General features: G+C 36.4%; 1 protein-coding gene and 1 pseudogene across 1 annotated transcript; one reads left to right on the forward strand and one right to left on the reverse strand.

Moving 5' to 3' along the window:
• Window positions 1-5,874: 5,874 nt before the first annotated feature.
• On the reverse strand, window positions 5,875-6,740 carry LOC142635359 (uncharacterized; annotated as a pseudogene).
• Window positions 6,741-12,274: 5,534 nt separating this feature from the next.
• On the forward strand, window positions 12,275-19,720 carry LOC142635360 (protein NRT1/ PTR FAMILY 4.5-like). Its single transcript, XM_075809532.1, has 7 exons — window positions 12,275-12,368; window positions 12,426-12,484; window positions 15,085-15,175; window positions 15,975-16,192; window positions 17,855-18,307; window positions 18,563-18,690; window positions 18,883-19,720. Exons 1-7 carry the CDS (start codon window positions 12,275-12,277, stop codon window positions 19,718-19,720), a joined length of 1,881 nt encoding a protein of 626 aa, XP_075665647.1.
• The last annotated feature ends 6,147 nt before the right edge of the window (window positions 19,721-25,867 follow it).

The raw sequence follows: 25,867 nt of genomic DNA on the forward strand, positions 1-25,867 counted from the left end.
TTTTAGTTCAAAAATGCCCCCACACCTCTATGTTTAAGTAGAGACACAACTTGCAAAGTGACATCTCCTTAACAAGATTGAAGGTAACTCTCACTAACCATCATATTAATATATCAAATTACTTTTCACATATACCATGTTCTTCAAACTGCCACTAAAATAACAAAATATAAAACTGACTGAAAGCAACTTCATAGAACTGTCATACAATTCACCAAATGTGCTACAACAACTACAAAAAAATTGTCCCCCCCTTGGGTACAATGGCCAATGGCAATCATCAAGAGTCAGATGGTGGAGAAGGTGGAACAGGACGTCTATAGTCAGCTAAGTCCACTCGTAGAGCTGCAACCTCGGCAAGAAGACTATCTAGAAGCTACCCATGGGCTGCCTGAGTCGTCATAATGGTCTCCATCATAGCACGAAGAGAGGGAGGAGGAGGGCCTATATGCATTGCAGCAACAGTGTCAACATCTACCTCGTCATCACCATCCTCGATAACAGCAGTTGTGGGATCCCTATGCATGTCCTCATCTGGAACATCTCCAGTAGTAGACCGTATGAAGGAAAAAAATTTTTTTGGTTTTGTATCTCATACAAAACACATAGCGGAAGCAACAAACAAGGATCTATTTCATTCATGATTGATAACGTGCACTATGTAAATTTCAGAATTTAAGAACAAGATAGCGTACCTTGGTGTAAAGAAATTCAAAACAAAGATTAGAAGCACTTGGGAACACTTTTAATCTTCACTCCAATTCCACTTTACGCCCAAGATGTGTGGTCTCTCAATCAGTTTTCAAGGGAGAATGAAAATGTGTCTCACACTCTCTCACACACCGTTTCATTTTCTTTTCTAATCTCTTCTAATAAAAAATTTTGTATGTTTCTCCCTTTATAACTAACTGATTATCTAATTGGGCTGGCCTATTGGGCCTTTCCAATTAGGCTTTAGTGTGTGGCTTGGAGTGGGACCAAAAGGGACCAATAAGACACTAGCTCAAATGGGCCTTGGGCTTTTCCGTCAACTCTTGACAAGTCCAAAGTTACCATTAATTATATTTAATACCACTATATAAATATAATTGCACTCTAGGCCTTATTAATAAATTATATCCCAAGACTTTATTATACACGTAACCCCTTCATAAAATATTCGTAGTAACACAAAGTCATAAATGTAGACTGCCACTTTGTAAATTACTACATCTTATCCTTGAGTACCCGGTTTAATTCTTTAAAGTTATTCATTATATATTTATGAAATCCAATTTCATAAATATATACTTTAGTAATTTCTTACTAAAGTAGTTAGGCCTAACTCTCTGAATAACTGAACCCATTAAACTTATCTTAAGGGAATATTTTATATCTCCATCAAGAGACTATGAATTCCATCTTGAGAATATATGTTCCATCAACACTAAATGTGGTTGCCCAACATACTGAGATTTTGACCGTCACTTCAGATCTCACTCCTAATATATCAAAGCAACCCACACCTCATGATCAGGTTCATTATTCTCTCAGGATTAAGAGTTCATGCAAATAGAAGTCGTGAGATTTATTATTCATTTAACAGTCATTAGGAGAATAATAAATCTCACAGCGGTCCTGTTCAATATGTCTTAACTCTTAAAATATATCAACATATCAACTAGAAGTATCCACTTCCATGATCAAGACAAATCATCTTAGTTGACACGTTATAGTCTTCGCAGATGAAATGCCAATTTCATCACCGACTACGAACTATAAATTCTGAGTTTACAAAGAACTTGTGATTTACATCTTCTGTGACTTTTCACATAAATCACATACAGTGCATCTCATGGATTATATGATAATGTCTCATATTCATGTTACCATTATTTTAGATAATAATAAAATAACTTTATCAATCACAATATTAAGTCGTACATCATGTCATACATAATGTCATACATAATATCATACATAGCATCATACAATAGGATTTAAGGGCACAAATCCTAACACTGTACTCGTGGTCTCTTGGATGTACCAACACTGGGGTCGACAAACTTCTTTTGGGCACTTCGCTGTTTTAGAAATTCAGCTCCTATGGGGGCTTGGATGTGAACCAAATCTTGGGAAGGAAAGTTCTTTAATCCTAAATATTTGAGAACCTTATGGATGAGAACTGGAAAAAACAAACCATGCCTCTTATACTTGCTCCTACGCACCTCCACAATGCTTTCAATGAAAAGGGAATGAAAACAAATGGAACTATTGGTGACGAGGGTGTAAAGAAAGAAACACCTGTTTACAGGAATTGTATGGATATGAGAGATAGAGAAAATGTTGTGACAAGCTATCCTAAAGAATATATAATTAAGTTCAGTCAACTCACTTGAGCTAATACTTCGGTTAGAACCCCGAGTGACTGATCGTCCATAAAGGACATCCATAACATCATCAATACGAGGAGACCTAGAGTATGGATAAGTAGGTGTACAGATTATAGGTACATCAAGAGCTTTAGATACGCACTGCCTAGTTATTGTAAATGGTACAACACGTATGGACGATCCCACCTTATGACCATCGAGATCCTCATGCACTGAGAGATTTGAATAGAATTCTCTAATCAAGTTAGCTGGAGGGGGTTGTATGTTTGTACATAGGGACAACCAATGCCTAGACTGTACATTCTCACGAACAGAAGGATGTAGTTCATGTAGATTGATTTTCCTTTCTTCCCAAATACGCCTACGCTTAATCAAGGTTTCAAAGGTTTGCTCATTTTCGGGCGTGAGGAACCTTAATTGATTAAACGCCACTTCAGGTTCGGATGTAGCTTTGGATTTCCCCCTTTTAGCCCTCTTCGGAGCCATAACTAACTGATGGTCAGCAATGGAAAGACAATTAGCTCACAAAGAAACAGAACCAAAACCGCATTACGAAGATATAAACACAACATTCATACTACCTAACCCATTGATATTTTCATAGCCAAATAGGTCATTTCATCACAATCTACATAGACAATGAAGTTTGATGCAGAGAACAAAAATTGGAGAATAACGCAACTTCATGGAAGAAAATCCAGAAAATCATCCATACAATGTACTGTCTAGAGCAGTTTACAACAATACAATGAAAAAACAGATTTCTTATTCACCAAGTTGTTTAGTTGGTGAAATAATTGTAATGCATTTTGGTTTGAGTCAATAATTTGTACATAAAGACCTAGAGTATATAAACTTTAGTTGAACTCAAAGAGCCAACATGCAATTTGTTAACATATTGAATTTTGTCAAAATGATCAATAATGTCACGCATCGATAGCAAGCATTCTAACAGCAATAATATTATACAGGAAACATACAAGTGGATGTAGGACTTGACACATTTTCGAAATTCCTAGCTACATGTAGTAAGTTTCACGAACTTGTACTGCCTAACATTTTAAACTGCACTACGTACAGTTCAGACATACAAACAACATAAGGACTACCACACGCATATGGAGCCACTGGCAAGCTCATTTTGTGAAAGGAGGCCAGTCGAAGACAACCTACGAGATAAGCAAATAACCTTACTAACAACAAAGCATTTGACTAGCCAAACACCCAATTTCATCACAATCTACATAGACAATGAAGTTTGAAGCATCAATCATAAATTGGAGAATAACGCACCACCAATGTGTAATTTTAAAGTCAATAATGATTAAAAGAGTCTTACTATGTAAAATCTTCGAAGAATTTGTGCAGGAAATTATCGATTCTAACCGGATGCAGTAAGAGCAATCGAAGATGTAATTTCGGATTGCTGCAAATTTTGTAGACCTGGGGGAGAGTTTATAATGGTGGGTAATCATATATCTCGACTTCTTATTATTAATAAGTCGAGTTATGTGGATGTAGCTCCTCTACAATGTAGCTCACTAACACAATGGTACTACACTATTAGTTAGCATCATATCGGAATTCCACAACGTTGCCGAGTGGAGAAATTGTAACATCACTCCCGGGAAACTGTGACATCGCTCCTGAGGAACTACCACTCAGGGGCAGAGCTAGAACTTTTTGTTTGGGGGGCCAAATTGCTACGCTCATATATTTATCAAGACAACTTTCACACACACTAACATATATATACACACACATATATATACATGCACTTTTTTATTTGATAAGTTATATATATACACACACCCAATCGGTCCACAGAAAAAAAAAAAAAAAAAGAGTTTAGTATTTTCAATCAAAATTATTTTTGACGGTGATCTTTCATAAAATAAAATTAATTTTTTCCATTTTCGTAGTCAAATTCTTAAAAAGTTTCATTTTAAATACAAATTACCAAATTTTCTGCTAACATAAGTAAAACATCTTTCAATTGAACTAATGAAATTTTCAAACCCATGAATGATCCAAAACTAATTTTGGAATAAGATAGGCTCTAAACATATTTATCAAACAACTAAACTTTAATCCATTATATGGCAACTAAAGACACATTTCATGTGTATTTTGATCCACAAATTGTTTTTAATAAGTTAATGACTTGTTAATCGTCACATAATGGGTTGAAAAAGATAGATTCAGTTAGAAGTTTGATACCAAATTTGATCAAATATTTAACCCTACAATAAAAGCACATTTTACAATCAAAAATAAAATTGCCAAAAATAAAGTTATATCTCTATAACTATTAGACCAATTATTTTGTTTAAGAGCATTATTGGACTTATTCAAAAATTTCGAGGGGTCAACTCTGATTTTTGTAGACTAAATTGGGCTTGCACATAAAAATAATTGTATATATATTTTTTAAAATTTTAAAATTATGGCCCCCCCACCTTTATACATGCCTCCGCCCCTGACTACCACATCACTCTTCAGATGCTTTGCGTACCACTTAGGGACAAATATTATTGATTTATTAAGGATCAAGATTGTTGGACCAAATATACAACAATATGTTCATAGAAGTCCCTGACAGGCCAGGGTTGTAGATATAACAAAACATCAATCTTGATTCAACAAAATCCAAAATCAAAAAGAGATAAAAAGGTCTAAACAGAGTAGTTGCAAAATAATAAGCTCCCAAGAAGATAAGTACTAATTCATTATTTACAATGCAAAGTTAGTAACCACTTAATCGAGGCATCTGAAAATGTGGACTTTTAACACAGCATTGTCCCTCATAATCAGCTCAAATACGCAAACATCTCCTACTCGCAAAGTATTTTCCCTCACAAATGCAGACCAACCACCAGATACGACACATGATGAACTCTGATACATTCCTTCATAAACGTATAACTTCACAGGCCATAATCGGTCCACAACCTAGAGCTTCACAGTGAGTATACTTCCTTTCGTGCAGTCCTTGGTAAATCCTTCTCTCGGTAAGTAGTCCATAATGTCATGGGGTAAACTCTGTACAAAAAATAATAAGAGATATTTCAAAAATAGTTGAAGCCATTTGAATGAAAAGCAGTTTTGAGGCAATACTATTATTTGATATCCACCTAAGATGACTTTACATTCTTATGTCATTTCCTTCTACCACCTAAGATGATACTATTTGATATCTAGACGATACTGTTAAATATAAATGGAAATTCAATTCCCTTAAAAACACAAAGAAGCAAATCATTACCAAGTTATGTCCATCAACAACTCTCTGCTACATGCTTTCTAATTGATCTATGAAAAATCAAAGTTAATGGGAGTTGCATTTCTAAAACCCAACAATATGTTTAGCTCAAAAGCTTACCGCACGATCCTTGCCATTAAGGTACGATGGATGAAAGATAACCGTGAAAAGGGGATTGTTTGATTTAAAAGCATTGACTCTCACAAGATTTTTAGCTTTTCCATTAGTAGTCATCAATTCCTACATAATCTCAAGAGCCTTATATTCTTGGTTCTTCACAACAGCCTTGGCTTTTAGCCTTCTCCGATTGGTATACATGCCTACACCATCATCTTTCTTAGGACGTTGGTCATGTGAGAATGACACATCATCCAAAATGCAATAAGATTCAGGTCGAACTAACGGGCTGCTTTTGCATCCTACTCGATTTCCTCCAACCCCATGAGCTGATCCTGAAATGACACGAACATATGAAGTCATGCACACGAAATTAATAATAATCAGGCTTACAAAATCAACCAATTCCTCACAAAAGTGTAAGATTCAAACCTTTAGATTCTCGCCAAGTAAAAGATACCCCTGCATTAATTTTTTATTTCTCTAACATTGACCCTTTAGATTTAGTGAGTTCAGGTCTGAAATGTGTATCCCTTGCTTGCAAATGAGAACTTCCTGGATTGGTTTTTGCTCTATTATGAGGTAGAGGGCATGGTAATGGTGGTTTCTCCCTTGTTTTCCGGCTTGGCATAAAGCCATCCATGATTTGAAGAGAGTTATCATCACTCTCATTGTCTTCCATCCTACGAACTTGGAGTTGGTCATCTAAAGGATAATCTATTTTTGTTGCAGTGGCATCAAATATGAGTACATAAAACTGTGAATTTCCTTCATATCTGAAAACTAGCAAGTGCCCTAGGGTTAGAGCATGATAGCTTGCAAATTCGCACCAACCATTTTCAAACCAAACCTCCCCATCACGTTTTTGTCAACTTGACTTTCCATTTTGTACCATTTGGAATCGTAAGAAAGGTTGTATCTAACAGATGAACTCTGTATTTTAACGTAAACTTTTTTGGAATCCGCTGTAAAAGGAATCTCCACAACATAAATGCAGGCTTTGTAAATAAACACATGCAATCAATCAAGCTCTATTCTCCTTGTGCAGTAAGTACCATTACAGGAAAAATGGATTTAGTCTTTCTTTTATATATACTTTAATAATTGTTCAAGGAAGATACTTGTTGGATGAACAAAAAAAAGCAGACACAAACCATATAGACAATGCCAAAAAGATGTAATTAAGGAAATAAAATAAAAACTGATGGGGTATTTTGTTCAACTGTATCAAGAACTCGAAAAATCCATGGCTACGTGCATTACAAAAGGGCATATTTACACGACTGCATGTTACATAGAATTAAGTCCTCCTATTTGCTTATAGCCCCCCATCCCCACAAAAAAAATTTTCAGAACAAAAATAAGTCAATGCAGTAACCTATGCGTTACAAAATGAAAGTTTTTATGACTACATGTAACATGGAACCAAGTTCATAGATTTTTTTGAACTTGGTCATCAACAAATGTAAAGTTTTTCAAGAATCACAAATAAATAAGACCAAGTGGATGATGTTAATTAGCATATGATTTTCAAAGAGAAACAGATCATGAAATTGGGTATACTTACAAGCTTTCGTTCTTAAAGAGTTTGAGGCATAATAATTTTGAAAAAGTGTGGGGCCTCTGTGGTAAGATCAGCAGGACCATCCTCATTGTCTCTCCGCCATTGAGAACTCATAGTTCTGCCACCCAAAAATTGACGCTGTTTTTTGCTGAGAACCCACACAACTATTGATGATTCTTAGGTTCAGTACTAAATAAAGTGTCCAGAATGATACCTCGTCTTCCACATAACCTGATTATTATTGAATCGAGCTCTGTGCACTATCAACATGGGAGTCCATGTTGTGTGCAGCGTAACTCAAAGGAGGCCATGTTGTGTCCTTTGGGCTTGCACAGAACTCGGTATTCAGAAAATCGAGTTATGTGCATTAATACTCGATGATACACAAGGCGAGTTATGTGCAGTGTAATTCATAGGAATCCAACTGTTGGTCTCACATAACTCGATATTCAAAAAAGTGAGTTATGTACATTGTTACTCAATTATGGAAAAGGCGAGTTATGCGCACTGGGGTTCCACCCCCAGCCCAGATATTTGGATTGATCCAGATGCAGCCCAAGAGGAATCCCAATGTCTAGACTAGTCTTCCACATAACTCGAATATTGTGAAATCAAGTTATATGCAGTGTAATTCATAGGATTCCAATTGTTGGGCTTGCATAACTCGATATTCAAAAAAGTGAGTTATGTGCATTGTTACTCGATTATAGAGTCAAAGGATATTGACAAAATTCCATTGACAGAGCTAGTTGGAAATTTGTAGACTTATGAGATGGGTTTGTCTAGGATTGGGAAGTCAAGCAAGAGCAATAGCATGGCACTGAAGGCCAAGAGTAGTGACACGGATGAGTCTTTAGACAATGAAGATTCTAAAATGAAATCCTACATCACTAAGCAATTCAAGAAGTTCATGAAGAATGCCAAAGCAAAAGGCTTCAACAAGGACCGTAGGCAATCAATTTCTTCTCAGTCTAAGAGCCAAGACAAAGGGAAGAAGGATGCTAGGGATGGCGGTCAATACATTGTTCCCTCAAGATCTAAGTGTTTTGTGTGTCAAGGCTTTAGTCACATGAAATAAGAGTACCCTACTTATCTCAAGTCTATTGGGAAAAGTAAGGCATTTGCTGCAACTTTGAGCGACACTGAACCTGAGGATGATTCCGAAAATGAAGATGATGGAATCTTAAATGCCTTCACCACCACTGTCAATCTTACCGAGGGGATTGTAGAAGATGTGGATGAAGAAGAGGACTTGGTGATCAAAGTTTGAGAAGATGGATGAGCAAGATGATATCCACACCGCCTATGCAAAGTTATACAAGGTCTTGAAAAAGCATGAGAAGTTGTATAGGTTGGCCACTAAGAAGCTCAGTGATGTGGAGCTTGAACGAGAACAACTCTCCATAAAGTTTGATGAAGCCAATCAGACTATTGGAGCATTGAGGTTTGAAAACAATTTCTTGGTTGAGAAGATCAAGAAGCTTAAGGCAGACTTGTTCCAAGTTAGAGCTCAGTTGGAGAGGACCTCAAGTGTAAAGCTTGATGAGATTCTCAGTATTCAAAAATTTGCTTTCGATCGAACCGGTTGAGGGAATGATTTCTCTTCTCCTAATATTGATTCTTCTAGTACTACTGTTTTTGTTTCTCTTATCAATAATATTGAGTCTGAGAATAATGATGCTAAAACTGTGATAGCTAGTGAGAACATAGACAAGGGTAAATCTATCTTAGGAGCATTTAAGCTTGCTAAGAAAGAAACCAAAAACCCTAGGGCTAAGAAGAGTAATGCTTAAAGGTCTAAAGAGAAGAAGCAGCATCTTTGTCATCATTCTAGAGCTATTGGACACACTTAACCTAATTGCTATAAGTGGCAAGCCACTCAACAGAGCAACAGTATGGTCTTATCTGGAAACCTGAGTTAGTTTCCATCCTCTCTTGCTTCTCTTGGAGATCTCCTCATGACTCTCATGTTCCTTTCAAACTTGAATGGTTGCAATTCTTCCTCCTCATCATCGGTTCAAGGTTTTGCCAAAAGGAAAGGTTCTTCCAAGGTGTGGAAGGAAAAAAACTTTAAGTGATTCAGTCACTTTCTCTCTCTCTCCCCTTCTTGTTTTGTTTTTGCATTACTTGTGTGTTTTGCTTTCTTATTTTGAGTCAGTCTAGTTTTTATCCATTGCTTTGCTTAACATGTTTTTGTTGTTTGTTTTCAGTTTTTGGCTCTATTTTGTTTTCCTCCATAAAAATTAAAAAAAAAAAATTGAAAAATCAGAAAGAGACAAAAACAGTGTGTATTTGTGTACATTGGTACTTGTATACCTTGAATGGCCATTGAAACAAAGTTTTCTAAACTTTGTATCTCTTGTAACTTAGATGAGCATCTCTATGCACAACTAAGTAAGTGAACTTTGTGGCTTTTGTTTGTGATGAGTAAGATTAAGTTATCTCTTGTACTTAACACTCGTATCACTCTTTTTGACGGGAAAAACTAAAAAATCTCTAAAGAAAGGCATAAATAACCATCTCACCACTTTTGCCCGCCAATCATGAAATGACATCGGTATGCTTTGGCATAGCAAAAGTGCAATGTCAAAAAGCTTAACATAATTGGGTATTTCTGTTCTCTCTCTTATATGTCCATGCATTATATGCTTGATAAAAGAAAAATATGCAAAGAAAATTAAAGAAAATAAATCAAAATGCTTTAAAATATGATTGCAAGCGTGTATTCTAGGAGATGTAGGAGTTATAGGATGAACCTCGAAGGTGATAGTCCCCATCAAGCAGTTATAATCGTGTGTGAGTTAAATTGATTTACTCATATCTCAAATCGTCATAACATATATACACTCATGTAATCTTGCGATATTTTTTACACACAACACGCAATATTCTTTGATACTTTTGATATACGTGCAGGTACAATGTGATTTGGCCATCACAAGGTTTACATGCATTAATGTATGCTCGCTAAACTTTCTTAACTTGTTTTTGAAATATAAAATTGGTTTGACTTGTTATGTGTGTGTGTGTGTGTGTGTGTTTCGGATCTAATTACATGACATTTTTCTTGATTGAGAGATGTTTTGAGAGATTAAAACGTTGTTTGGACCCTTTGTTGAGTAGCATATTTGATTGCATTCATGTCTGTGTTTTTTATCTTCTTTGAAAAACTGTTTTTAAGCAATCTCGACAGCTCCTCGACAGCTCTCGACAACTAGGCTATCTATCAAGCTTTTCAGCTTCCTCTTATCGCAATCTCGATAGCTTCTCGATCCATTGAGAAAGTTTCTGTCTCCTCGATAGATGCTCGATAGCTCCTTGATCCATCGAGCCTCTTTGATGTGGAAATCTCTAGACAGCTCCTCGATAGCTTAGTCTCCCTGTTTTTAATTCTCAATAGCTCTCTATGCATTGAGAATTATGAGATTCCTATAAATAGAGCAAGCGCAATTTCAGCTCATTTCTCCTCGATCTCTCTTGACAGAATTAGTCTCTTCACCTCCCAAAACCTCTCTCACTTACTCCAAACCTCATCCCCACTCATTTTTCGGCCTTAAGATCTTCTTTCTTCTCTGGTATGATGCTTTCTCACTCATTAATTATGCATTTCATATCTTTTGGCCTAACTTTTGGGATTTTTTGAAAAATTTTGGGGTTTTTCAAAATTGATGAAGTTTTTGTGAGATTTTTAGGACGGGTATTGTTTAAATGATCTTGTATCATCATGCATTGCATCACATTTACATTATAACAATGTTTCCTGCATTTTAGATGTGTGTTTACTTTGTTGCAAACTTGTGTATTGGTAGGTTTGGATTGGGCTGAGCCCATGATGTTTTTAAGTTTACATGTCACATGTTCATGCATTTTCATGGATACGTACCTTCATATATCTTTATATTGATATTGATTGTGTTGGTGCTTTTCTGCGTGTCTCTTTCTCTCTCTCTCTCTCTCTCTCCTTCTCTCAGTTAGTTGCTCTGTGGCACCTATACAAAAATCTATACCGTCCCAGAACCCTATTCGTTCTGGGGCATCGTCTTCTGATTCTATCCCCTCTCACATTTGGTTCCGTGATGATAAAGCCCGATAGGACTTTTCGAAGAACTTTTCTAGATGAGGCATTCATTTGGAATGCCAAGTCATTTTGTCGGATTTCTCTGATACTAACCTACCCACTATCATTCACAGTAGAGGTTAGGAGTCACTGTGTGACATCCTGGTCACTTGTCCATCTGTGTTCATACAGGAGTTCTACTCCAATATGCACATATTTGATTATTTAGTACCTCTCTTTGTTACTCGCGTTAGAGGTACGTATTGTGGTCACACCGGATATTGTACCTGAGGCGCTCCACGTCCTGAGGGTAGCTCATCCTAACTACCCCAACTGTGATCGTCTTAAGATTGTGTCTAAAGACGAACTCATGTCTTCTTTTTCTGAGCGTCCTTCTGATTGGGGTGATCGTCAGTTCACTCCTTACTCGACCTTTGCTAAAGGTCCTAGGTTTAGTAACATGGTTATGACTTTTGTTTTGCATCCTTTGTCTCTCTATAACTCCATTACAGAGCCCAGTGTTTGATTTTTGCTTTCCCTCCTAGAGCATCTTACTACAGACTTCCCTTCTCATTTCATTATCTCTCATAGATGTATATAGGGATACGGTGACCCGTGATAAGCTCATTTTCCCTTTGGCTATCATGAGGATTTTTTGCCATTTTTCTGTCTCCTTTCCCGTTTCCGACCACTTCTCCGCTATGTATGCCATAGACGCTACTATCGTTAAACGAAGCGAGTTGCAGCTACGATCGAGAAGGTCGAGGACGATGATTCCTCCAGCTTCTACCGCTCTATCCACCTCCGTTCCTTTGTCTTCCATGGGTGGCCTTGACACTCTCAGTGATAAGTTGCGTCAGGTGAACACCTGTGTCGGTCGTATTGCACGACGATAGGCTGTCATGGGTGGTTTTGTTGCTTCCTCTCCATCTCCACCGGCTTCAGAGGATGAGAGTAATGATGGTTCCGGCAGTGATAATGCTGATGAGGACGATGGTGCTAGCTTGCCTAGTGATAATAAGATGTCTACTTGATGTACTTACCCTTTGCCAGTCGTGACAAAAAGGGATAGTAGATTTGGATATGAGAGTAGTCATAACCATAGGAAGAGGGTTAGTATAGAATATTTTTGTTAAGGGGAGTGTTTATATTTTTGAGGGATGTAGTGAGAACTTATGTATCTTTTTCTTTTCTTTCTCTTTTAGATGCATTGTTCATGTACCTTAGATCTTGTGATCATGTTGTGATAGCAAACCTTGTAATTGTTGATATATATACATTTAAGGTTGTTATTACAGTTCTTTCACCTATCTTTACATGTGTTATTTCTTTTTTCTCTTTATGCACATGCTTCTTATATCTTGTATGCAATCTTTTATTTTTGTTTCACATTAAGATGTTTTGATGAGTTTTGTTTAAAATGTTTCAAAAATATAGGTTGTCAAAGTCTCTCTTGCCATGAACTCTCTTCTTGCAAAGTTTTTCAAGAGTTTGTATTAGGATAGATTTTACTGTACTTAATAAGTGAGTATGAGTTGAGTGATTTATGACTTATCTCATATGTTCATTTGTTTGTTGTGGTTTTGTCACGGATTGCCAAAGGGGGAGATTGTTAGGACATATGAGATTTATGTTAGGAACATATGTCAACATTTTATATAATTGGCTAATCCTTTGACAAAGCGCACTTTACTTGTATTTGGGTAGATCTAGGATGTGTTTAATGCTTCAAGAAACAAGGTTTCAAGTTCAAGTGTTAAAGCCATGCAAGTCTATCCAAGAATCAAGTGAAGAAGTGTTGTTCATTAAAACTCGACGGCTAGTATCTATCGAGGTTTAAAAAGTTGTTTCAGCCTGAGGCTCAACAGCTTCTCGATAGATAGGGTATCTATCAAGGTTTATGAAAAACAAATTTTTAGTTTTGATTTTCATCCAATCCGTGAAGGTATGTTTGAGTTTCTTTTCTCATAACCCTAAATATGTATAAAGATTATTTTAAGGGCCGTCAAAGGTGGCACAGTCGCACAAGAGCAAAAAAGAGCACAATTGCACAAGTGTGAAGAAAAGTGACTAGAAACCTAGTTTGCCCTGGTTCATCTTGAAAAAGCTGCTGTGTTTGTACACCATAGGGTTTTGTGACCAAGTAACTTCGTGATGTTCATCGTGTGATGAACTAAAGAACTTTGCAGCCAACATCCTTTTCAAGTTGGTGATAAAGTCGCGTACTGGGATCCGCGCATCTATTGGTTAGTCACGTACTGGAAGCCGTGAAATACAAGGAGAGATTGTCACTACAGAACAAGTCCAATTAGGTATTGGGGGTAAAGATTCAACTGTAGGTTGGTATAAGGTACTGAGATTCTTTTACCTATAACCGCTTGTTTTGATAATAGTGGGATCTCAGGAGTGGTGACCTTAAAATCACCTAGTGAGATTTTTGTCTCGGAGGTTTTTCCTATTCGTAAACAAATCACTGTGCCAACTTTATTTTTCCACTGCATTATATTTTAGTTGGTGATTTGTTTGTGTTGCCATGTACATTGCATGTTAATTTTATTAATTAATAAAATTGGCTAATTAATCAATTAATTAATCAATTAATTAATCATAAGGGGTCAATACATTCTTGGCCTATCAGGGTCTAGAATCTTCTATCTTAATTAGATGGCATCTTCCGGTATTTCGATCAGAAATTTTCATATTCCATTTGGCCCAATTATCGAATTGTAAAAAATAATACTATAATAATTAGCATATAATTGGTTGGCATGGGTCTAATAATATGCTAATCAAGCATATACCATTTATTTTCTAAAATAATACCAAAAAGCATTTGAGGAACACAAGCAAATTCTTTTTGTAATATATATTCTATGTCTTATTGTGTTACACTTTATACTCCATCAACCAATTATAGGATGTTATGTATATATGTGTGTGTGTGTGTGTCATTTTTTATCCACTTTAAATTTTAGTTATTTTATAAGGAAATTGAAACAATATCTATATATATATATATATAAATGATAAGTTGTGGTTAGTGTAAGAGAAATAATCAAGTAATTAACATATAATTGGTTGGCATGGATCAAATAATATGCTAATCAAGAATATAATTTTTTTTTCTAAAATAATACCAAAAAGCATTCATGGAACACAAGCATATTCTTTTTGTAATATATATCCTATGCCTTGTTATATTACATTTTATATTCCATCAACCAATTATAGGATGTTATATATATATATATATATATATATATATACACGTCATTTTTTATCCACTTTAAATTTTAGTTATTTTATAAGGAAAGTAAAACAATATCTATATGTAAATTATAAGTTGTGGTTGGTATAATAGAAAGTGGAATAAATTATTTCTATTAAAAATTTTAAAAAAAGTACAAGAGACACACTGAAAGAAGAAAAGGGGCATTGAGATTTGAGCTCAATAAGAATTATTTGTCAATGCAAAAGCCAAACACAGGCCCCAGTTGGCCAATTACATTATTTGCACTCTTATAAATACAAAGCTCAATTGTCCATCCATCTAACTATTTGTTCTCGTCAAGAACCTTGCAATTAGTTATGGTACTTTGCTCCTCTATTCAATTCATTTTCATGTGTCTCTCGCACGTTTGGGTTGCACGTTATATAATTTTCATGCTTTAACATTATCTATTGTCTTAATTTTTTTTTTTCGTTCGAGAAGCCTGAGCTTGTTGAAGGAAAGGTTGATTGGAAGGGAAGAACAGCTGTGAAGGGCAAACATGGAGGAGCTAGAACTGCGTTGTTTGTACTAGGTACATAAAAACTCATGCTTAATTTGTTTAGAAATATAGCATAATGATTGTATTGTCAATTTGAAGTCTAAAATAGTTTCTTTTTTTCTTTTTGTTAAATAGTTTCGTTAGCGCAATATAATTGCATTCTCTTTTTTGTTAATTTTATAAAAAGAACATCTTGTTACAAATTCTCAAAAATTGCCAAGTATTTATTAAAATTTTCTCAAGAGAGATTGATTGAACTCGAATGAGTTTGGTAATGCTTTAATCAAGGGGAGCAATCCAATTATCAAAACAATATGATGCAAATGAAATCAATAATAATAGAATCAAAGAAACTAATTTCAATTATTTTAGAAAATTAAATAATATATTTATATATATATCCTTTGTTGGAACAATCATCTCTCATTTTATAGATATTAAGATAATTAATTAATTATTTATATATATATACAACAAAGAGGTGGTTTTATATATAATTTTTTTCAACCATTTCTCTTAGCCTCATTTTAAATATCGAATTTATACGCACGGCATAATTATCATACTTAGTTACCTACATGATATGTACATCGGCACTATCATTGACATGTAGATTTTACAAAACATGATATATATTGCACGAGTTCAACATGGCTCTCGAGACAAGACACCTTGATGAGAGAATGTTCTTAATGCATAATTAAACACAAATTAATCACTCTTCATAATTTTCGTCTTGTGAAAGTACTATTGGTCCCTTTCATCCAAAGTCTTGGCTAAGTTTAGTCTCCATGATACTTTGCTAAATTACCACTTGTGTCCCCTGTTGCAGCCCCTTTTGGTTTTGAGAACATGGCAACTTTAGCTCTGGCGGTGAACTTGACGACATACTTCAATGTGGTGATGCACTTGGAATTAGCCGATGCAGCTAATGAGCTAACCAACTTCTTGGGCACTAGTTACATTCTGTCTATCTTGGTAGCTATTCTTGCAGACACTTACATCGGCAGATATAAAGCTGTTCTCATTGGAGGATGCCTCGAGTTAGTGGTATGCTTGCAAATCCTCCATCCAACCTCATCATCAAATGATATACTGATATTAATAACAATCTTTGATAATTAAAAATTTTAGGTATCTTAATTAAAAGTTTAGCTATAATTAAGAGTGATTAGTAACACACCCTGCTCTCCTTTATAAGGATAATCAAGATTTAAATTCTCCATTCTCATTGTTGTAACTATCTGAGTTTTTTAAGTTTTAACTTCCTTGTATTTAGTGTTGGCTTATTCCGTGTCAATTTGATTGTATTTTCATGTTTAATATCTTGTATTTGTGGGCTTTGTTTTGTATTTAGATTGGGCTTTTGTGTTCAAAACAATGCTACTAAAGTGTCCTTTTTGCACCCCGCGAGTTTTGCACGTGACACTCATTTAAAAAGCTGTTGAGACACAATTCATGGATCCCTAGGAATGTCACACTCTTGAATTGGTTTACAAATTTGTAAATGAATACCAAGAAATTTGTAAAACAGTCCACTAATTTCATACTCTTGAAAGGATTTATATGAATTGAGAAATTTGTAAAATGGTCACTTCGCTATTCCATCCCTTCCCCAACATTTATATATCCTTCCATCTCCCACGAATTTTACCCTAAGCACTCACTTGAGAGTTGAGAGAATTGGACATATCCTTGGGAGAGCCAAACACCATTAGAGTTCTACACTTTTCCCACTCACCATTGACAATCCTTTGAGAGTAGATCAGATCATTCACACCCATCATTACCTGAGTTTTGCGAGTGTTGTTTGGACCTTTGGGAACCATTGGAGCTGGCCAAATTTCAGCCTTGGAGGCTTGAAGGTGCAACCAAGCTTGGTTGCTGGATCCAAGAGCTAAGTTAGAGAAAGGACTCGGCATAGTCAGTTGTGAGAAGAAGCCTAGAGGGCTCAAATACAAGGGTAACCTTAGGCTTGGAGAGATTTTTGTAAATCTTATAACGCGCAACTATATATACTTAGTGGATTGGTTCAGTAGCAGAGTCGCAGAGAGGTATTTTCAATGAGTACTCTAGTTCTTCTCTTCGATAACACATCTAATGTTATCTTGGGTTTGTTTTTCTTTACTTACTGCCCTATATCTTTATTGATTTGCTTAATATGCCTATTCATGCAATTGCTAGTATCCATGTTTAGTTCAATCAATTAAATGCCTACACTAGGTCTTAATTGATAAATTAATTGTAATTAACATAGCCATAATTAATTTAGCCATAGTTAATTAGGTAATTTTCTATATAAAAACAAATCCAAACCTTAACAAATTAGGGGAAAAAGGAGTAAATATAATCATTTAACAAAGGGTCTATGCTTTTTAGGGGGGAAAAAAAAGAAGAAAAAAAGAAAGGGTCTTGTTAGCAGATGTCATACAAATACAGATTGGGGAATAGTAAATTTTCTAATATGAATTGAAATGAACACTTTTTGAAAAGAAAAATACACCTGTCAATTAATACTTCATTAAATGGGTGCTAGTGATCCTATGGCTTTGTTCTCCAAAAATACAGTCATCCAAATGATTTTCAGTTTCTATTTTATGTTCAAGAAAACGAGACCAACAATATGGACTATATATGGAAGACCTGTGATTTCAGTAGAGAAAATTAACTAATTTTATAGAATTTTTATATTTGTTGGGAATGTTTGTCCAGGCACTAGTATTACTAGTAATACAAGCTCACTATCCCAAGCTGAAGCCTCCACCTTGCAATGTCTTTGACCCAAGTCACCCAACTTCTCACTGTGAGAAAATTGGTGGTAGCAGTGCTGTTCTCCTCTATGTTGCTCTATATTTGCTTGCTGCTGGGTCTGCAGGAATTAAAGCTGCTTTACCATCACATGGTGCTGATCAATTTGATGAAAAGGACCCAAAAGAAAAAAAGCAGATGTCCAGCTTCTTCAACTGCCTTCTATTAGCAGCATGTATTGGTGGTGCTATCAGCTTAACACTAAATGTGTGGATCCAAGATCATAAAGGGTGGGACTGGGGCTTTGGGATCTCTTCCATTGCCATACTCGTTGCTATTATTGTCTTTGCCATAGGATTGCCAATGTACAGGATACAAGTTATTCAACGAACTAACGCCATCATTGAAATTATACAGGTTTGTGTACTTAGTTAAGCCTTAGAGATCAAAATCTTCCTACTTGTCATGAAATTATTTAGTACACTCAATATACTATACACTCCTCTAGTATAATAATTAATGAGCCTTATGTTAGGGTTACGTACATGGGACTTATCCTTATGTTGAGAAAAATGTAGTACACTAGGTGTATAGAATAATTTCTATGGATACTTCCAACTAAGTCATGGTCTAATCTATATAGGTTTGTTTACTTTCTGCATTTTTTTTTAGGTGTATGTTGCAGCCATTCGTAACAGAAATCTTGACCTTCCAGAGGACCTCACAAAGCTCTATGAGATTGATCATGACCATGAAGCTGCTATGGAAACAGATTTTTTACCTCACAGAGACATTTTCAGGTTCTATCCCAATATTGACAAAAATTATGCCTTTTTCTTTTTCCCCTTTTACATGATATGTAAAAATTTACACTATATATATATATATATATATATATATATATATATATATATAAATTTATATCCATATCCAGCCTCCTATATTTTAACACCTTTGCCTTAACATTCCATGCTAAAATTAATCATATGCAGATTTTTAGACAAAGCAGCCATCCAACAAGGTAGACTAGTAGAGGCTCCAAATCCATGGAAACTATGCAGGGTCACTCAAGTGGAAAATGCCAAAATAATACTAGGCGTGCTTCCAATATTTTGTTGCACAATTATCATGACCCTTTGTGTGGCTCAGCTCCAAACCTTCTCAGTCCAACAAGGTCTCACTATGGACACAAGTATCTCTAAATCTGTCCACATCCCACCTGCCTCACTCCCTATCATCCCAGTCTTGTTTATTATCATTATAGTCCCTGTCTATGATCGGATTTTCGTACCCTTTGCACAAAAAATCACTGGCATTCCCAATGGCATCACGCACTTGCAACGTATAGGAGTTGGCCTTATTCTCTCATGCATCTCCATGACCGTGGCTGGCTTCTTGGAAGTGAAGCGAAAGGGTGTAGCAAGAGACCATAATATGCTTGATGCAATCCCAGTCATACAGCCATTGCCTATTAGCACATTCTGGCTATCATTTCAGTACTTCATATTTGGAATTGCAGACTTGTTCACCTACGTGGGCCTTCTTGAATTTTTTTATTCAGAGGCACCAAATGGCCTTAAATCCATCTCAAGTTGTTTCCTTTGGAGCTCCATGGCACTTGGATATTTTTTCAGTACTATACTTATCAAAATAGTTAATGCTTCAACAAAGGATAGTACAAGAAGTGGAGGTTGGTTGGCAGGGAATAATATTAATAGGAACCATTTGAACCTCTTCTACTGGTTGCTTTCTCTTTTGAGCTTGTTCAACTTCTTTATATATTTGGTTGTAGCTAAAAGGTACAGGTACAGGCCTACCAATCCTAAATGAGAAAGCCAAGCGGCATGAAAATGAAAATGAAGATTTGGGGTTTTCCATTCGATTTGTGTTTCTTTGTCTGTAATTTTTTATTTTTTTATTTTACTGTTAGATATGATTGTATTATATATGAAGGGTTTGGGACATGTATGTTGTTCATATTATCAAAATGAAAATGAAGATTTGGGGTTTTCTATTCGATTTGTGTTTCTATGTCTGTAATTTTTAATTTTTTTAATTTTACTGTTAGATATGATTATATTATATATGAAGGGTTTGGGACATGTATGTTGTTCATTGTAAAAATTCTTTAAGCACATCTATATACCATAAAACCGAATCCTTTTACCTTTTTTGAAGCTCTCACAAATTTCTACATCAACAATATTTAAAAATAAATAAATAAACACTCTTTCTCACCCAAAAACAAAACCCGATTAGTTGCAAACTCAATCGAGTTCCCCCAAAAACAAAACACCCGATCAAACTCACAAACGCACTCCCATCTCCTTTTTCATCTTCTTCACGCAGTCCCATCTCCCATCTCTTTCAAGCGCAGCCCAAGTTTCTCTTCTGCTTCTCAATTCTCTCTTCACTCTTCACCCTTGCAACCATGGTCAAATTTATTTGAACCCTGAATCTTCATTGCCTTCAATTCACTTGTAGCAGCTTCCACCTTTGTTTTAATTTGTCTTTTTTGTTTTGGTTTGTCTCAGATCCTAAATTCCTAATATGTAGAATGAAATTATATGTTTTCAGTTGGGTTGTAGCTGTTGGCAGATAGTTTTTTGAAATTACTATGAAGACCAATAAAGAAAACGACATGTAGTACAGATACAAAAATTGGGATAAAAATTAAGCTTTACAGAACCATGTCCAAAACCTTCAAAAGTACTTCACAGATCTCACTTCACTCCTTTCTTCTAAAAAAATCTCTTTTTTGGGGTTTCCCTATTTTGTTTTATTTCTAAGGTAACAAACCTCCTTGCCATAAAATCTTTGAAAGCTTTTCCCCTTATTTTTTACTCTATTTTTCTATTGGATTCATGTACTTTTATGTAGTTTCAAATTTTATATCACATTGTGTTCAATTGTTAGATTGTACCTTTTTATATATATTGGAATCATTTTCTAATTCTTAGTATATTTATAATAAACAAATTTGTAACTCCATGCATATGCATGGATATACTTAAAGATATACAATAAAATGTATAATATAATTTATATATATATATATAATTTAAATACTATTGATAGTCATTTTTATATTGTGTTAACTCTTTAAAAAAAATTTAAGGATATTATTAAGTATAAATGTAAACTTTCCATGTTTTATTTAATTATTTATTATTGTGAAGCACTTTTTTTTTACGATTTATTTCTTCTAGACTCTTTGATTTTTATACTTAATAACTCATTTGGATAAATATTTATAATGTAATCCCACATTTGATTCTAAAATTAAGAAATAAAACTCTTTAAGAATAAATATTTAAGACACATGGCGCAAAATTGAAACTCTAATTTGGAATTCTAATTTGAGTTTGTTTCAATTTTACCTATTATTATTATTATTATTATTATTGTTATTATTATTATTATAAGTGCACAATTTGTACCCGGTCCAATCACTAGATGGACTCAGGCCCAATGAGCCTTATACAATGAAATTTATAGAGTATGGGTTTGAAAACTAGGTTTATGAATATTGGACAAGTAGTAAACAGACTAGATTGCTGCTATTTACACAATTTATGGATAAAAATAACAGAAAAACTTTCCTCGAATGTTTGGCCAAGGATCACTTGTATTGCCTTTCTCTCCTTAAACAAAATATTACAATTCAAGTTAAAGTGTTCCATCCTCCTCTCTTTCTTTTTTTTCCTCTTATATCCATCTTCTTCTCCCTTTTTCTCTTCCACGTGTAGCGCAGATCTTCCAAATAGATACTTGTCACATCCACCACCTTCTTGAAGTCTTCAAACAATAGCTGGAAGGCTGAACTTTACTGTTCAGAGGTCATTTCTCCATTAATGCGGCTAGGGAGGTAGGTGCAGGGTCTTTAATGTGGTAGTAGCAGCCTTTTTCCCTTGATATTTCATGTACGTTCTTTCTCTCTACAGCAATATGGAACACATCTTTACCAGGCCTTCCAGAATTCTCTCACCATACATCACAACACGTCAAGCGATCTTTACCTAACGTGGCCGAGGAGACCCCTCTCCTCGGACAACCTCACCAATCTTTCTAGCACGAGTTGACTTGTGAGCCTCGAAAGCTCTGCTTGGACAGGCTTGTACCACCAAATCAGGCCCAAGGCCCAAATGCATATTTTGACCATTTTACCCCCACAATAACCCTTCAAAACTTCATTTTTCTCCCCATCCGAGGAGAGAAGTGGAGTTTTGAACCAACACCATAGCCCCCACACACTTTGTGAATTGCCACACGTGAAAGGGTCACTTCACTTCTTTTAAACCACCTTTGACGTTTTGAAATCCGCCGCACGCGCATTTAATGCTGCAGGTAATGCCTTATCCCCCACATCCAACGGTGTGATGCACATCCAACGGCTCGGCTTCTTTCTCAAAATTTGAGCGGGATAACTTCCCTTTAATGCCACCTCCTATACGCCAAAACACATAGGAAACCGAAATTCAGCCTCTCGCTTCAGAAATCAATCAAATCTCAAAAGTTCCTATTCTCTATCCTTTCAGGAAGCTCGTGAAGAATGGTTTACCTATCTCCTGTAAGTTCTCAATCCTTTAAGTTCATTTCTCCTCAGCTATTGTTCTCGGCCACTAATTGTATCCTTCCCCTCTTTAAAATCTCATTCTTACCTCCACAAAATGGGTAGATTCAAGTGTCTAGTAGATATCACTGTCGGTATGGAGGGTTTCCGAGCCAAATATCGTATTCCTCAAGACGTAGGATTAAGATATTGCCCCTCAGAAGCCATAGCTAACGATAGGAAAGAAGGTGAAGTTGTCATTTCCATCATCACTTTTTTAGAAGGTGGGATAACACTTCCCATGAGAAACGTCACCAGTGAATACCTTCGTAACCACAGACTATGCCCAGACCAATGTATACCCAACGTGTTTAGAATCTTAGGTTGCGTTGATGCTCTAAATGAGCAAATGGGTCTAAACCTCACATGGCTCAACGTCGTTTACATGTACGAGTGCCACAAACTTACAAATGTAGGATATTACCTTAAGTCTAGATCTAGTGTTGTTAGGCTCATATCATGTCTTCCCAAATCCAATAAAGGTATGAAAGACGACTACCTAATTGCTTCAAGAAATTGGTCTGACGGTCCTCATTGCCCAGTCAAATGGGGAACCCCAAGTGTGAATCCATAGGAATCAGATTCCCTAACCTGTGACTTACTTGTTTTAACTTTATTGTTTCTGATTACAATGTCTTCTATTCCTGCATCACTTGGTCCTTATTGTTGTTCTAACCATATTTAATTCCTCGGACATTTTTTGCAGACAAACAACACACGTGGCCCTGTCTGAGCCTTTGTAGTGTCACAGACCTCAATCGCGTTCTACGATCCGAGGTGTTCATGAGCGAAAACCTGCAAGTGAGAGCAGCCCATCTCATATTGGGATACGACCCTCTGTCAGACGACTTCCAAGATATCGACAATGCGATCATTGCGGGTGACCAGAGACGTTGAAGGATTGATATTTCGAGACCTGGCTTTCTTTCCGCCCACAAGATACCAGAAGACCCCTCAGTGATCCTTTACGCACGCCCAATCGCGGCAGTCCCTCTTTCGGCACACTTTCAGGCAACAGCCATCCGAGAAGAGTCAACATCCTCGCAATAGTCACTCGACGAAGAATAAACCAATTCCAACTTGAGGAAGCAGAGCGTCCCTTAGAGAGCCACATTGTCACCATCTTGGACGAAGAAAACGAACCCTCCGAGAGTTCGGGTGTCAAAGGCTTAGTGATTGCGCAGGCTGATATCAGTTCTGAGGACGACGATATGTCCAGCCTAAGATCACTAATGACTAGAAGGGGTAAGCAAGCCAACAAAATGGACACAGTTGGATCTCAACCCCCTCCTAAGTTGCCACCACCTCCTCCCCCTGCTGACCTTAAGATTCCTGCTCTTGACGCCAAAAAGAAAAGGAAAAACGAGGCTGAGGAGACAGAAATGACACAGCAGAAGAAACTAAAGCAACAACAACAATAACAACAAAAAGTTGCTAAGGGTGCAACGCGCACCCACTCTGTAGAGAGAGGGGAAAGCCATGATCTGGCCGAGGTGCATCGCACACAGGTTAATTGGTCTCCTGCATTGGAATTCCAGCATTAGGGCGTTCCAACAAGGACATGCCTATCACCTTGCCGAAGCTCTGGAATAGCCCCTTCTTTTACCAAAAGATATGGAGGCCTTGGAGAAGATGACCTAACCCCACCTTTTCCTATCCTTAAAAAGAGACTTGGCTCTGGTATGTATCCTCCGACTACCTTTATCTCATAGTTTCATCATTTTTCTATAGAAAGTCTCTCATATGTGCTTTTATGCTATTTCTATCATAACTTGCTTGTCTAACATTTCAATGCAGGTCGTCCAAGAAGTTTTTGTGGCTGAGAAATGGGTGGAGGATTCTCGAAAACAGGCTGCGGCTAAGCTCCAAATTAGGGTCGAGACCGAGAAGGGTTTAGGTCGTGCCGTGGCAGACAACGAGGATCTAACCAAAAAATTGGTAGACGAGAAGAGAGAAAGAAACAGTGTTGAGGCCATTCTTAAAACCACCAAGGCTCAAATGGAGGGGCAACGCAAACTCCTGCGCCAAAAAGACGAGGACCTATCCAAAGCTCAGCAAGAAAACTCTGACCTAAAAAAGGAGCTTGCTCAAGCCAAGGAGGAGGCTCGTACTCTCAAGGAAACCATGGAGGCTACTAAGAAGGCGGCTTACAATGAAGGGGTAGAGGCAACGGAAACCCGTCTGACCGAGGAGCTAGCAGAATTGTGTAGGGAATACTGTTAACTGGTTTAGGCTGAAGCCCTAAACGTGGCAGGAGTTTCAACCGATTCCGATTTGAGGAAGTTCGAGAACATTTGGATTCCACAGGATATTTGAGTGATTGAAGACCTTCCTCCCACTTCAACTACCTCTAAGGCAGTGCCTTTGGCATAACCATTTCCAAGTGAAGAACCTCTTCCATCTCCTAAAGAACTTATTGGTTCTGATAAAGAGAAAGAACAAGGTGATAGGGCCGGGAAGTGCATAAGTGAGCATGCCAAGCCAAATGTTCTTCTACAAGTGGCAAAGGACAAAGGAAAACAAGTCCAAACCTTGTTCGAAATGGAGCTTAAGCAAACAGAGGAGGAAGTCAAAACAAAAGAAGCTACCAACAAGTGTAGACAGGATCCTCCCACAAAACTCTAGGCATAGGCCATTAAGGACCTTTTTCCTTTTTGTAATTTAATTTAATTTATTTTTGGTTATTTTTTTGTTGTTTTAGAACTTCTATTTTGATCCTTATTAGAACTTCATTCCCAATGTACCTACTGACAGAATTAATGACAAATTCAAAATATTGCTCTTCAGTTCATTGCCAATCTCCTTTACTGAAATATCAATTTCCTTTACCTTAATGTAAATCACATGCATTGAATAATTGACTTAGCATTCCTATGTACAGGGAAGTCTTTACGATGCCTTAGGCATCAGTAATCCAACAAAAAAGTGCGCTCAATTTATCAAATTTAATGATCAACAGATAAGTTATGTATTGAAACTGTAATATCCGAAGTACAACAGCATACGGTTAAGTATGTATGAACATTTTTAAACTTAAACAAGAGAAATATAGTTTAAGACTTGATTTGATTTTCAGTTTGGGCATAAAGTAAACCATAAAACATACCATGGTATATGGCCCAAGAATCATGACTGAGGTTCCGTTTGATACTTGTAAAAACGAACTGAAATGTTAATTTCCCCAAAGTAGAGGGTCATAGGACCTGACGTAACTAAGGTTCTGTTTAACACTTAATAATATATCAATTTCCACGAGGTATGTGGTCTGAGAACCATGCATGACCAGGTTTCTGTTTGATACTTGTAAAAACGAACTGAAATGTTAATTTCCCAAAAGTAGAGGATCCGAGGACCCGATGTAACTA

Source organism: Castanea sativa, chromosome 5 (assembly GCF_040712315.1).
Source record: "Castanea sativa cultivar Marrone di Chiusa Pesio chromosome 5, ASM4071231v1".
NCBI lineage: Eukaryota > Viridiplantae > Streptophyta > Magnoliopsida > Fagales > Fagaceae > Castanea > Castanea sativa.

Excerpts from the sequence above, each read along its gene's own strand:
- LOC142635360 (XM_075809532.1), top strand. The coding sequence starts at position 12,275 with ATGGGTGGTTTTGTTGCTTCCTCTCCATCTCCACCGGCTTCAGAGGAT. Across the intron at positions 12,369-12,425 it reads TAATGCTGATGAGGACGATG|TCGTGACAAAAAGGGATAGT; the intron begins GTGCTAGCTTGC and ends ACCCTTTGCCAG. Across the intron at positions 18,691-18,882 it reads CCTCACAGAGACATTTTCAG|ATTTTTAGACAAAGCAGCCA; the intron begins GTTCTATCCCAA and ends AATCATATGCAG.